Source organism: Drosophila gunungcola, unplaced genomic scaffold (assembly GCF_025200985.1).
Source record: "Drosophila gunungcola strain Sukarami unplaced genomic scaffold, Dgunungcola_SK_2 000001F, whole genome shotgun sequence".
NCBI classification, from domain to species: Eukaryota; Metazoa; Arthropoda; class Insecta; order Diptera; family Drosophilidae; genus Drosophila; species Drosophila gunungcola.
The window spans coordinates 9952914-9968515 of NW_026453197.1; the positions used below are offsets into that span (position 1 = coordinate 9952914).

Consider the following 15602-nt stretch of genomic DNA (forward strand, 5'->3'; position numbering starts at 1 on the left):
ACACACATCGGCTTACGCTTGCCTGCCTGTCAGCCTCTTTATTATTTTTGTCTGCTCTGTGTTGTTGCTCGTGTTATTGATAAACGTGAAAATATTTTAATTTTTATATATATTGATATATTTGTGCCACACACACGTAAATCAAAATGTTTGTAAGTTGAGTAAACAACATTGAAAATCAGTTACATTTTACTGCATTATAAACTACCCAGTAAAGACCCCTTCCGCTTTTGACCCCGGAGCATTTCTCCATGGTTTCGAAAAACATGAGTTTTTCTCTCATTTTTTTTTTTTTTGCTCTGACCTTTTGCGTAATTTTTACGATAAATTGCCCGTGAATGATGCATAAATCAAATGAAGTTGAGTACATTGCACTGTCAAAAGTATCGACCGGTTTAAAATTTACATAGCATACTTTCTGGGTCCATCAAGCAGTGGGAAATATACAGGAAATATGGAAAAACAAGAAGGCAGAGAAATACGCACATGCATATTTAACCACGATTCAAGTATAAATTTCATAAAAGTGAGGCTTTCTGGAAAAAATATCAATTTGGATTGACGGAATTAAGGGGTTTTATTTTTTTGGACAGGCAAGTCGATGGGCTTTTGAATTAAAAATTACCTTTAAATATAATACATTATTTATTTTCCTTTTTTTAAGTACATTAATTGTAAAGTTCCACTTATTTTCTTAAGCCTCTTTTATTAAAGCACATTAAAAAACGAAACTATTTTTATTTGCCCAGTAGGATTCATTTAAAAAAATTAACAAGGAATTGGGTTTAAATCATTTAAAAAAAATGTTTTCAACACACTTAAATAATTTTACTAAAATTTTATAAAAAATGTTGTGTTTTCTAAGACGCACAGTACACGTTTGCCCAACAAAAGCGCTACAGATATGAAGCATTGTTATTCATACCGAAAGTTTTGAAATTACAAGACCTTTTTACAGTGGCTCAAAATGACTTTTTATTTATCACAATCATGGAAACAGTTTTTCCGCCAGTTCAAAGGGCTCATTCCCTCGGACTTATTCGCTCCCGGTTCAAATGAAAGTAGGTCAGAAAAAGCACGAAGACAGCTAATCCGATGAGTCCGGACCAAAAGCCAAATGATCCGCAATTGAAGCCATCGCGGTAAACCTCGCAGACGTCGCCGCCAACAATTAGATTCAGCTTTTCTCTAACGCCAGGTGCTCCAGCCATGGAATATTTTTCGGGGACAACAAATTTGAGCCACAAATTTTTAAAACATTCCAGAAGGTCGAGTGTGATGTTTGGGCTAAGGACTCCTGGGATTGGGATGTTCAACGCACGAAAAAGTCGCCTAACAATGATGAATCATCAGGGCGAGCAACAGGATGCCTGCTACATAATTGAATTTAGTGCTAATGATGGTATTGACGATAGCACATAATATTCGACATTAATTTAAGCAGACATTAATTGATTGATTATTTGATTGCATTATTGTCAATATCACAATTGCAATTTGGTCGCTCCGCTTCAACGGGTCGCGTTAACGTGTCGGCCTGTGTATCTGTATCCGCGTTGTCAGTCGAGCCTGACACATTTTGCGATATTGAATGTTTGTCATCGGGCAACAACATTGATAATAATAATTTAGCACAATTTACATGCTGACAGCCATAATTAATCGATGCAAAGGCGCCTCCAAACAGGAGTCGAATGTTTATCCTCGAAATGGGGATTATTATTGAGGCCGATGTTTAAACGGCCTTATTTAATTTGTAAGTAGATATATTTTTAAAGAGTTGGCTTAAAAAACGTGTTATTTTTATGGACTAATGGTTGAAATAAGTGAGTATTGCTGTCATGAAAATATATTTTAAAAAAACCTGCCAAACGAGAATGCATTTTTGTATCAACATAACGTTTTTTAATGATGTAATAAAATAGTACACAAATTTCATTGATTTCAATTGGTTTTGCAAAAACCGGAAGCCAACCTTTTTAGGAATAAAGATTTCTCTTCTTTGGTATTTCTATTCATGATAACATGATAACAGGTGAATATTTGTCTAATGAAGCAGATAAAACTAACGTTTTACAACAACAAAAAGAACAAATATATAATTTACTTTAAACTTTTCGTTGTTCCCCTTCCACTCGGCAGTTATTTGGCCCAGGGAGATTCTAAGCGAAATTTTGTGGGCCCTGCAATTATACAAAAATTCATCTCGGTCTCGTTTCTTTCTCGTATTGCATTATTCATGGGCTGGGGCTAAGCAAATTAAAAGCCAGCTTCCCCGCCCCAGCTGGCAAGATAATTGTTTGAAGTTCGCTCTTGGCCTGGCCTGTAATTTGCCGCAGTTGTGGCCACTAATTTCGCCTTGAGACAAAACCGCCTACAGAAACGAGTACTCCGCAAGCACTAAGCTCAATTGAAATTGCTTCTGGTATAGTGAGGGCAAAAGAGAAAAGCTGAGAATTCCGTAGAGTAATTGAAATATTGGCAGCGAACTCAACTTGTAAATTATGCACCCGTAACCAAAAAAAAAAAAAAATAGAAGGAAAAAGGAATACAGTACGCTGTGTAAACAAGAGATATAGAAAGAGTCAACTTTCTCTGGGATTCTCTTTCATTTATAATTTATTAATTTTGTGCTTTTGAAGCTGTTTTTGGCTTCCCAACAAGAAAACTTTTATTGCTCTAATTAGCAAATTGTGCAATTTACCCAAGGGTCACGCCCCCTTAGCCCTACCTACCTACCTTCGAAGAAACCACAAAAATAAACTAATTGAGAGGAAAAGTTAAAATAAAAGATAAGAAAAGGAACAACTTCTTTTTGATTTGAAAATTACATTATTTTTGTTTTAAATGTAGCTACGCTTTTGCCTAATTTTTTCGAAGCGCAGATTTCCCCTGAACTTTCTTGCCTTACTACAATTTTTATTGAACTATATAGTGGAAGGCCAACTAAAGTCTGGTGAAAAGGGTAAACTGGGTAAACCAATTTGCCAAGGGTCTCGGACATATCTGTCGGAATATATGTATATCGAACAATGAAATTGCCTATGCGGCAATATAGTTTCCTGCCACAGCTCCTGCAACAGGACAGCACCCCCCGCCTGGCTTTTATTATTGTTACGTTGAGGCTGCCACAACCCAATGCCCCACCCCTGCTGGTTTTTTGCCAGGTGAAAACCTAAGCTAAGCAAACATACAAAAAAGTGTTAGTATGCTCAACGCGACACTCGCCACCATAAAGCCCCATCCTCATCCTCTCCCTTTGGCCATCACAAAATGTCCTTTTAGCCGAGAACATACACACATGCGTATGTAAAAATTTCCGACGTGATGTAAATTTCTATTGAATGCTGAATGGGCAGAAAAAATATTTTTAATGGTCTTTTGGCCAGCCAAAGCGAACGGGATCCGGGACAAAAGACCCTGGTAACCGAAGGCCCCTCAAAATGGTCGACAGTTGAACGAATTGTCGGTCGGATCGGTGGGACAGGTGCTATCCTGTGGTTTGAGCGCCCACAACTATTCTGCATATTCCAACTGTTCCACAGCCTACTTATTTGCGAAACAATAATCAGGAATCGAACTGAAAGCTTGCAGTTTGAGATGACCGCAAGGGTATAGAGAGCGAATTTAAACAAGCAAAAAGGTTTGGCTTATTGCCTGGGTAGGGTAATTTCATATGTCGAAATGTGTTTATTTTGAAAGCCAATATACATTTATTTGTTATCAATAAGCTAAGTGTTTTTAATTTATTAAATTTATTATTTTTTGTTTTTAAATAATTTTAACACCTTAACATAACATAACATAAACCTTTAAAAAAAACCGAATCGTGCATTCATATTTTTAATTTTTTTATTCCCCTTGCAAATACCATCAAAATTATTTTCATTTCCAACATACAATCGCAATACTATAGTAAATATGTGCATTACGCTTTCAACCAACTTTGCAACCAAATTTAAACAGGAAACAAAAACAGACGTCTGCAAATCTATCAATGCCAAATCAATTTATTCGTTTTTCCCGCCGCCATTTTCCCATTTCCATAACTCAAAAAACACTTTAATCCATTTACGTTTTGTCATAATTGCAAATTCCGTTATCAGATCATCACGAATAAACAGACACACACAGAAAACATGACCTTTATCAAATCAAACTTAATTCCCATGAAATCCGCATCAACTGTGTGCAACATTGTTGACCTTGTGCCCCATGCAAAGCAGCATCAACTGAAAATCAGTGAAAACTCCACACAATAATAGCACAAATAAATCGAGAGACAGGGCGAAAAAGAAACACAGCGTGACATGTCATTATTGGGGCTTTGACAGGCAAATTCCAAAACTCAAATATTCCAAATCGATGCGAAATAGGGGGGAATGGCGGATCAGTGTCCGTGTGTATTTGGTGGAACTCGGAGGAAATATTTGAATATGTATGGTGTATTGTATTTTTGCATAATTTGGCATGTAAAACATTTACAACAACAATGCAAAACGAGATGAAAAACGTGCTGTTGGGTCAGAGGAGGAAAATTATGGAAGTATTGCATCATGTGCCGCATGCCAGGAAAATTGTGCGGCTTTTCTATTTTGATTGCACTTGATTGTTGTTGCGAGCACACATACCCTGGTGTTTGTGGCTGTCATGGAGCATCGGGTATATTCGATTTTTTCTGCGGGATCGGACTTAAATTGCATTGTCATGGAAGCTAATAAATCGGTCAATGGCAATTAATAATATTTTAAGCGGACATGAACTGAACTGACATAAAATGTTCACATAAAGCGTACATTATTTATGACATTTCCAACATTGTTGTTTTAATAAAAACATTTTGTAAAACAAGCTATCTCACAAAATAAATTTTATCCTTTCTTAGATTAAAATTATTTAAATAATAAGCTTATATTATATAGTAAATTTTATTTGATTTTTAATGCAAAATTAAGGTATAAAAAGTTTCAACCTTCCCTTTTAGGTGATTGCCCTCGAATATTGGGGATTTAAAGAGCTTTGCACGTACTTAGAAATCTCGTATTGTGGCATTATAATTATGTATATTTGCATGCACAACAAAAAATATCAAATACGGATTGCACTTATACAAAACACAGTCACACATACTGAAGTAGTTCAGTTTTTTACCTGTCCCACGTCGAGCTTGTTGTTTATGTTTTGGTGTCAGGGGGCAAAATGCAGTCGTTTCTATATATGCAAATATGCCAAGTTTAAAATGCGATTTCGAGTGTTTTGCCTTCTTGGTTTGGATAAAACACCAGTCATAAGTTTACAACCACTTAATATCACAATAAAACACATTATTTAAGTCACAATAAATACAAATTTTAAACCAGTATTTAATTTGTTTAGGTAGTGCTGAGAATATAATTGACGTGTCAAAAACATATGCCATTTTATTTGTTTTTTCTGGCTTTACGTATATGAAACGCACTGTAAAGCTCCTACTTACCTTAGTTTGTTGTCATCTTGCTTACACATTTATCTTGTGCGAACATTTTGTTGTCATATTTATTTATCAGCTGGCAGCGGAGTGCGGCAACTTCTTTGGCGTCATCTCAAAACGGCGTAACAAAATAATTTCATTCTCCCGAAATTTATGTCAGCTTAGATATGTATTGCGCATACATACAACCAAGTGTGAGGAAATCTCCATGTAATCTCTGGAAAAGTATGTTCTCCTTTCCACGAAAATTGAAGGTGAACATCTCAGCTTTAAGTTGTCTTCAGACTATTGTTTATTTCAATAAAAAAGCAATTTACAAAAGCAGGTTTACCTGATCTGCGACCGAAAGTCCCCGTTTTCCACCACTTGTCTACCTGAGTTATGCAAATATCTATGGGGTAACCGAAAAGAGCGTCTGTCATATGGGTCATAAAAGACACTTTTTATTGCTCATTTGACAATATGGCTGCACCCAAGGTTCGCCTCTTTTGATGTCAAATCTAAATAATTTGGCAATTTCGTGCTGATTTTATTACAAGCCACAAAAGGGCAGACATTAAAAGGTACCTAAAAGAATAACAGCCAGCCAAGAAACAAAATTCCTAAGAGGACTGGCAATGTCGATAAGGCTTGATTAAAAATTTCCCCTGACATACATGACGTATGAGTATTATATTTCCGGTTTAGGGTAAACAAAAAGTACATGGAACATATTTGTTTATTTAAGCTTACTAAGGTGCTGCTGTCGAGGAAATGGTTTTTTAATTTGAAGTTTTTTAGTACTCTTAAAAAAATTATTTGGGTACAATTTTCACCAAAATTCCTTTCTGTATTCACAAATAAACTATTAACACTATGTACACTATGTTTTTCTTTTATTCTTTGACGTCTTCAGATATTTGATCTAACTAAATTTTTCAAAATTACATTTTAAATATCTCAAGCCATTAAAATCGTCATTATTTGAATGTTTTATATCAATAAATACACATTAAGAGAAGATTAAACAACATTTTTATATTATTAGTCATGACTTTTTATCCTTTTGCATTTATTGAGACATAAAAGCATAAACCATTATGATAAGGGTATTCAGAAATTAATTTTATCTCTCTTAAGAGATCTTTTTCATGTGACTTCTCATTTTCAGCAGCGTTTTAATGTTTTGTCCAAAAGTTACCCTGAAGCCGGCTGATTAAACTTTGCTACTGCACTTCACTTGACTGCAAGACAAGAAGGAAGAAAAACTGCGTGCGGTTGACTTAATTGCAGACATAAATTTATGCCGGTGGGCCACTCGAATGCCTGGGTCTAGAAACGTCAACTTTCTTGAGGAACAAGGAGAAAGAGAATTTGTATGTTTGGACATTTCTTAATTTTTCTCCAATTTAACTTTTCAAAGTTCAACATTTTGTATGCACAAAAGGCGCACACGCTTTTTCAGGCCAGCTCTTTTTAATTATAAAATAACTTTTGGGCATGTATTTTTTTTTTGTTTTGGACAGCACCGAGGACACGAATAACAAGTGGCATTGTTGCTGCACTCTGTATCTCTGTATCTGGTCGCAATTGATGGCCATGCCGTGTAATTAGCCACAAATTGTTTAGGCCTAGTTGAACAGGACACGTTTGCAGTGCGGAAAAGGGAAGGGCATATAGAAAGGGACGGTAATAGAGGAGAGAGAGGGGGAAAGGGAGATAGGGAATGACACGAGTGGAGCGGAAACCTAAATTTGTGTGCGCAAAACCAAAAGATGACACAATTTTGGTTCCACTAAAGTGCCTAGACTAGGGCATGTATTTGTGGGTATTAGAGATGAGCACGGGTATTGCATTTTGTTGGGGAACGATGTTTTCCAAAAAATAAACAGAGTTTCGTGCGTGAATCTTCCAGCATTCTGTTGTAAGCCAATCACAAGCTTAGCCCAACTTGCAATGCTTTTATTTTTCGTGAAACTTCGTTCACGGGGTCATCTTTAAAGTACATGTAAAACCCTTCCCCCTACACACTTTATTCCGCCTCCTCCATTCAACCCCCTTCCCTTTTCAACCCGACTTTACTGCCCCAATTAAGTAGGCTGCCCATGTCCAGGCAAATTAAAATAAAATTTCTTTTCCCAGTTTTATTTGGTCGGCTATTTCGGGCTTAGTCTGACCAACAAAATAATTTTTGCGTGTGTGTTTGGGACTTGCAACTTGTCGCCGCAAAATGAATTGAACTTTTATGGCTAATGACGTTGCACGTTGCATGCACCATGTTGCATGGTGCACGTGTCGTATACGCAATTACATAACATTTTCCGGGGACTTGTCCAACTTGTAATGCACAGCGCTACTCTATCGATGGGAAAATTTGGGGAAAAACGGAGTATAGAACCGATTTTTGAGTTTCTAACTCAGAGCGGATTAAGTAAGAATCGAGAGGGTAATACCTATCGGTATAAAACTAATGTAAATTTTAAGCTGATAAAGGTTTATTAAATAGCAGTGGTCGGCTTAAATTTTTTTTTTTGAATTAAAGATAAATTTTTATGATTTTCAGAACAAATTTTTTAATTTAATTTTATTCTGAAAAAATAAATAAAGTTTTGCGTCCCATTAGTCAGAATATACACAATCTTGCACACACTATCATCATTTTACATATTTTATTTTTATTAAATTATGAATAGCAATTGTAACCAGAAGGGATTATTTTATTTACAGTACAATATCCTTTTTTTTTAAAGTCGTTTTCAATGCATTTTAGTTTTGTATTGAATAAAGTTTGGTATAAAAACCGTTTTATTTTATTGTGCTACTTTCTGGCATCACAATTTTTAAAATTTCAAGCAGATTACAAACCATAATTTGCACATGATATACAAACAAATGTTTGGCTTCCAAATAAAATATTTTTTTGCACTTGTTGGAAAATGGATGTAAAATTGCTAATAAATTGCATTGAAATGTTGCGCATACGCAACGTGGCACAGGCCAAAGACAAACAATTTTGCCCTCCACTCAGCTTCTAGCATCCTTCGTCCTGTCTTTCTCTCTGTGTGCGTAACAGGTGCAGTGCGAACAGAAGAAGATGGAGAATAGATAGAAGCTGAGTTTTGTTGCCGTCTCGGCTGCTGCTGCTTCTGCTGTTGATGCTGCCACAACTCAATTTATTTCAACATGTACTTTTGCAACAATGAATTTCACTTTAGTTGCTAATGGATTTCACATAGAAGGCAGTCAGGCTGCAGTAGCAAAAGCAATAGTAGTAGCTGCACACTGGAAAAAAATTCTACCCTTATGTACAGTGACAAATTTAAAATAGAATGTATCAAAATTAAAATCATTGCCATGTACATTTATTAAAGGGTCGCATTTTCTATTTCTAGAAACCTGCTAATTTTTTCTGTATTTCAGTGTCATATATTTAAAGGTGTAAGTCAATAGATTATTCTTAAGCAATATAGTTCTAAGATATATTTTATTTATTTGTATACTCATATGTTTAAAAAATTGATTTTCAGGTAAAGTGAATTGATTAGTAAAATGTATTTATTTTTAAATGTTTTTTTTCCTCAGTGTATTTAGTGGGTGTGGCAGCATCAGTACCAGTGCCAGTTTTTCTGCCCCTTAAGGGTTGAGTCTACTTTTTTCGGGTCAGCTGCTAAGGAACTCCGTGGAGTCCTTGTCCTCTTGTTCCTGTCTTTTGTGTCCTTGTGTCTGCGGTAATGCATTTTGTTTGCTCGGCTGCAGCAACGCACCCACAATGACAAATGAAAGTTGACGCGCTGCCTTATTGAGACAAACGAGGAGGGACTATAAAAAGGATTGTAAGTGCTGCCTTTTGTGCTCGGGCTATAATCATGCAAATGACCAAAAGGTTGCCACAAATGAGCACTTTCCCTTTCATGCAGCATAGTAATTAGAAATGCACCCAAGGAATAAAAATGGGCCACAGGCAATGGAAGCTGCCTTACTTATTCACCAATTTCTTTTCTACTTTTTTTATTGCCTGCAGCAGAACACTTAATTAATTTTCTTTTAAATTACATTTGCCTGGACACTTGTATCAACATTGTCCTGCCATTGTCCTGCCATTTTCCTGCCCTCGACTGATGCTCATTTCGAAGCTCCTAGACCGGCATTCAATTCATTGTTGACTCGATAGAGTAAACTCAGCTCCAGCTTCTGCTACTGTTTCGGGTCTTATTTCCATGCTGAAACAGCAACCATTCCATTTGCATAGTCTGTCTGCAAGGACATTGTTCTTACAACTAAGGACACTTTGAGTTGTCTTAGTTTCTGTTTCATGCTCTGCCCATGGCCCATATCGTCAGCCATTTGCCCCAAAATGAAGTTAACAATTGCGTATTACATAGCTGACAAAATTGTGTCCAACAATTCGATTTGCCTCGGTGTGGGTTAGGTTGTGAGAGGATTGTAAATTCGACTGGAAATATAAATGTTTTCTGAAATGCTTGAATAGCTCCGAGGTATTTTAAGTAACGGTCTCTTCGATTCGGCTTAACCGAGTTTATTTAAAACAAAAATGTCTCAGAATTTGCTATTCTTATAACATGTATTGCAATTTGTTTTACAATTCTTGCTAATAACAATAGCAGTTATCATTTAAAAGGTTTTTGTTTTCTAAATTGTAGGTAATATATTTAAAAAAATAATCGTTTATAGTCCACAATTAATTGATTGATTAATGACTCACTCACTGTGACATTCTCTCATCGGCTGCATTTAATTTTCCCCCATTTGGGAGACAATTTCAGTGCATTTCACTGCGGGATATTCATAAGACCGCAGTTTCCGCTTGTTGCTCTCCAGGTGATTTCCCCTCCTTTACGGTCTCTTACCAATGTTGTTGTTTGTGCGACAGGATCCCCCTTTTTTGTTGTTGTTGTTGTTGTTGTTGGTACCGTTGGCTGATGCTTGTTGGTTGCTGGCGACTCCTTAGTTACACATGACATGTGTCAGGTGCAATCAAATACGGTTTCAAAGCTTAAACGCTTTTGGCGCAATGCGTGAGAATTTCAAACGGTTTTGGTTGCCACAGGAGCAGCCGATGCCTCACGTGTCTCAAAATGTAGGCTCAAAACACCTCCCCATTCTCCTTAGCATTTGAGTATTTACTCTTTTGGCATTGCTTACTAATTGAATTTATGCAGAAAATTTTCAAACAAAAGTTTCTTTGCCTCGTAAAGTGGGTTGAATGTGGCGAAAGGAAGTGCTATAAAGTGGTGACTCGAAGATGGTTGGTGGAGAAGGAAAAACGCGACACATGTGTGCGATTGAAATCAGTTTTGGCACTCGCTGTCTTTCAGTTTTTACCTCTCCCTTTTTCATTGAATTTCCAGCTTCAATTACCACATATCCACAGTCTCATTCACACAAAGGACTTTCTAAAACAATTTTCTCGCTTAATTTCGAGACATGTAAAGTTTTTTAATTGTCTACAAATTGTACACATTTCCAGGAGGAGGAAAATAAAAATAAAGAAAGCAGAAGCAACTCGACCATGGAAATACTTAGTAGTTTTGGAAAACGAGTTCAATATAATATTGAAAAACATTTGTTGTTCCATTGCTGACAAACTATTTACCGCAAAAACTGAAAAAAACATAAAAACAACTGAGTCTATAAATAATGTTTTAATTTTCAGGCACTTTAAAAAAGAGTATACCCCGACAAAATTTAAGGAAAGGCGAAAAACCGAGAGACATTGGAAAGTCGACGCCAAAGTTGGCGTCACATGTTGCATTTCCCAGCCTGCCATAATTGCTCCTAATTGAAATGCGAAACCCGCAACCAAACTGAAACAAAATTGTAGTCATTAAATTTAAGGAAAAATTCACCAATTTAGTTGCAATTATTGGAGGGACCTGCTGTACAAACACATGTGTGTCAATGTAAATTTATGTTCGAGTTTAGCTACCAGAAAAAAAAACTAATTTGCATTTGGGAAATGTGAGAAATGCGTGAGGGAAAACCACAATAGAGAGGTTTGTCCTCCGGCAAAATGGGATTTTTATGCAACACCAAAGCTGACCACAAGATGCAGCTCACACACACAAACACACCCAGAAGGCAGCAGATTGTGGTTGCAACACTCAACTCCTGAATGGGTTTTATTGCTCTAAAGCTCATTACGGAGCCCAGGAAATTGCAACTAACGCTTAATTAATACTCGGCTTACAACAAGCGTCATCCCGCATCAAAAGTATTATTTTGCAGCTGACATTGTTATGGTTCTAAGTTTCTACACCCAGTTTCCGTTTTTCTTGTTTACCCCAATGCCAATCGTAAACATAGTCTAGAGTGAACTTTTGTGGCTTGACGTATTTGCGAGTGCGTTAGATTAAGCTCGACTGAACCTGGGAAAAGAGCAAAAACAAATATGAAAGGGAAGTTTTGTAACTGCAGAATAAATTGCAGCTTTTCCAAGTAGAATAGTTCCCTAGTTGAAAATAAATTAGCATTACCAAGAGCAATTCAATAAGGGGAATACTTGTAATCGAAAAGTGGTAGACCAGCAAGGAGAAGTAAATACACAGATGATAGAAAATTGAAAAATTTAATAACAACCATTTTATAAAGAAATGTCATTATATATATATAAAGAAAATCCCCCAAAACTCTGATCTTAAGTAGTCTTCTTTTATCTAATAAAGAGGCAGTTCGTACATAAAACCTGTCAATGAACTTTGTGTCTAAAAGTTGAATTTGCTGTATCTTGAAATGTAAAAAAAATCAGTATATATAATTTATAAAAATCAACTTTTTCATTAATATAAGTTATTATAAACATTACTACTACCCACATTAACGTGAGCATTTAAATGTTATCCAATGTGAAATGTCCTTGCAGTATGTCCTCATGACGATGATGGTGAGGATGACTTGGACTTGACTGCGGTGACTTGACGATGGCTCCTGGGCCTCACTTCCACTTAAACTCAGCGAAGAAGTCGGCCTCGCAACTAAAAACCCTTTGGGTGGGGGTTTTTGGGTGTAACTCAGCAGCTCGCTGTTAAGTGTGTCATTGAGGCAAGAGATTGGGCTGAGTTGAGATGAGAAGACGAGTTCAGTCAGGCAGGGGCATGTCCTTGCCGTCGCATGAACTTTTAATTTACAACTGCGTCTCTTTTTTTGCCCCTCTATTTTTCTCCGTTGATTTAATTTATTATGCAAATGTTTGTGCAAGCAAGACAGCGATTTGCTCTTGGTGGCCTTTTTTCTCATATCATCATTATTTAAGAAGAGAAAGCTAACGAAAAAAATTGTAAAATCAATAAGTCGACTTAAAAAGGGTCTACATGAGAATAATAATCATTTTTCTAATTTTGTAAAACAAAATAGTTATTATAAAAAAGTACATTTTTCTGAGACAAGTTGATTTTTGTTTTAAGCATTTACATTTTGATTATTGATCAAAAAATAAATTAAAACACAAGTGATACAAAAAATTTAAGAAATAAAACAACTCTACAAGTCATTTAAATTATTAGTACTGAAAGAAGAATTATTAATCTATTCTAAGCATGGTTTTACTAATTAATGCTTTTAAAACATATTTCAAAAAATAGTAAGAACAAAATATATAATTAAACATTTTAAATAACTTAGTAGTTATATTAAAACTTTTTCCATATATTCAATTCTGAAGCACTTAATTTAGCTTTCGATTTTAATAGATATATTTTTATTACAAAAGTAAATACCCCGACAAAGAGTATCTAAAGCTGGCGCCTAAGTGAGCGCCAAAACAAATGACGGCAATGTCAAAATTTTCTCACCTCGATTTTTCATCTCATTTAGAAGCCGTAAGGCGAAGACATGTGTGTGCTTACTTGTGTTTGTGTTTGGGTTTATCAGTCACATAACGCCAGCATGCTGACATCATAACTTATAACTTGATAAATAACTATATGTGTTATCCCTCTTATCCCTTTTTTTTGAGCTCGCTTGCAGACAAATGACTTGACTGAAAGCGAGACCCTCAAAGTGGGTGGAAAATGAGGTGGTTGAAATATTTATCCTTCTGTCAGAGTGTGTGTTAAGTTTGTCTGAAGCCTTTTTTTTGTCGCTTCTTTTGTTGTCTGCTCTTTAGTCAGAAGGTTTCATCATCTTTTAAGGCCATTTGTGGATTCTTTCATCACATCTTTATTCTTAGCCCCATGTGTATCTGTTGCGATCCTTAATTTCTAAAAAATCGTTTAAAAATCTAAAGAAACCATAAGACTGAGACAAAAATAAAATTAAATTTTTAAGCAAGAAGAAAACATTTCCCTTTATTATTTAACTGAGTAAGATATGTTTTTCCTGCGCTCATTGATGCGTGGTGGAAAAGTTCAGGCGCAGACAACGTGACGTATGATCGTTGCCATGATATGTGGCCACAATGAACTCAACCTTGTCCCTCCTACCCCCATTCACCATCCTTAGCAGCACATGCCACGAATGTGAATAAAGTTTGAAAAATATTTTACACATCAGCTTTGGACATGGCCGAGCTGGAAACAGGTTGCACATATAGTTAAAGCCCTCATGCATCCTTCAACACAAACAAACGGGCATCACGTATACGCACTCACCCACACGACTGCCAGAAAATGTTAAAGGTTTGTGTGCATGGAAAAATGTATATGCTAGGCAGTGCATTATCAGGCATATCAGTTTTGAAGTGATAGTACTCTTCAACCTATTAAGATATGTTCAATTGAGTCAAAAGCCTGTGCAAGCTTTAAATAATAAACAAAATAAAATAAGTAGGTACAAATCAAAAATTATAGATACAATTTTAGTTTTATTTTAAAGTTTTTTATTATTTTATTGGAAACGTATATTTTTTTGAATTTCTCTAAGAATTGTTTAATTGTATATTTTGTTGAATTCCTTTAAGAACCCTAAGGTGTTTTGTATAATATAAAAAAATTGTATACTTATATAATAAAAATTAAAGCAGCCTAGAAAAACCGAAAGCTAAGCGAAAATTTGTGAACAATACTTTATGGTTAATGTGGAAATAGTTCATTTGAGACCGAATGAAAGTCTCCTAGCTAAGGTCTAGCAGCTAAGTTTTAATGAGCCCAGCGCCGAGATTCGACCTGGCCAACTTTTAATCCGCCTAAAGCACTATGGAGTTATAAAATATGTAGATATGCATTAAAATGTTTTTCTCTACTTTTCGGGCAAAACATTGAGGGTAGTCGGAACTAATGAAGTGAGTTAGTTATGCTAGGGGATTGTGCATTTTGCAAGCATTTTTCATAATTGCCCAGTTCAAAGGCAAACAACAGGAAAGTTTTCCCTTAACCCCAATGTATATTGCGATACTTTCAATAGGGGCACTGAAAAAAGGGGGCGGCTAAATAAACAGTATTAAAAAGTTTCCTTTCTCGCTCAGTCAGTCGCTCTCCCTCACAGTGAAATCCACTTAAATGTGTTTTTCCAATTAAAAAACTTTTTCCTGCACTTGAAAATTTTCGAGCATGTGCGAAAATCTTTTATGCGAATTGCATTCGGCTGAAGGCAACGGTCAGAGAAAGAGAGTGGTGGCGAAGAGAAGTCCGCCACAGAAACCTAATGAAAAGTGATTACAAACATGATAGATAAATGCTGACTGGCCACAGTCTCGGTCTACTCTGTGTTTCCCCTTTATTCAGTCCCATTTCACCGAACTTCTTCCTCTCCTTGAGTTCCTTGAGTAAAACATCTTTCGGTTTGGTATTTGCCACTAAATGGTCAAATAAACTTTTTGGCACTGCTATCGCTGTAATGAACTTCTTAAGAGCTTTTCCATTCTTCTTCTCCCTGCCATTGTCTTTTTCCCCTATCTGGCTTTAAACTTAATGAAAATCCATTAAAAAGTCCCACATTGTTGTGGCATCGCCAGGAATTATCGCACTTTCGTGAGACCACTTCTCTATAGCTCCTCTCTTTCTCTTTCTTTTTGCACTTCTCTTCGTGTCGCGCACGTGTTCAACGTGACGTATGCGTAATGTGCTTCTGCCTGACTTGTGTTGCACGCTGGCGGTTTTCTGCCTTGCAGCAGCCCATTTGCCAGCCATCAACCGAAAATAGCAAGCCAAATAAGCCAAATGGCTAAATGACTGAACAGGTTCAAGGCAAATGCAAGCGA

General features: G+C 36.2%; 2 protein-coding genes across 2 annotated transcripts; both read right to left on the reverse strand.

Annotated features, from left to right (window-relative positions):
• Positions 1–949: 949 nt before the first annotated feature.
• On the reverse strand, positions 950–1335 carry LOC128261833 (uncharacterized). Its single transcript, XM_052995724.1, has one exon. The coding sequence runs from the start codon at positions 1209–1211 to the stop codon at positions 1023–1025; it is 189 nt and encodes a 62-aa protein (XP_052851684.1). The 5' UTR covers positions 1212–1335; the 3' UTR covers positions 950–1022.
• Positions 1336–10239: 8904 nt separating this feature from the next.
• Positions 10240–10431, reverse strand: LOC128263098 (putative mediator of RNA polymerase II transcription subunit 26). The gene is given in 3 exon segments (XM_052997804.1): positions 10240–10330; positions 10332–10393; positions 10396–10431. Coding segments are annotated over 3 exon segments (189 nt in total).
• Positions 10432–15602: the final 5171 nt, after the last annotated feature.

Coding starts and splice junctions, on each gene's coding strand:
- LOC128261833 (XM_052995724.1), bottom strand. CDS start 1,211: ATGGCTGGAGCACCTGGCGTTAGAGAAAAGCTGAATCTAATTGTTGGC.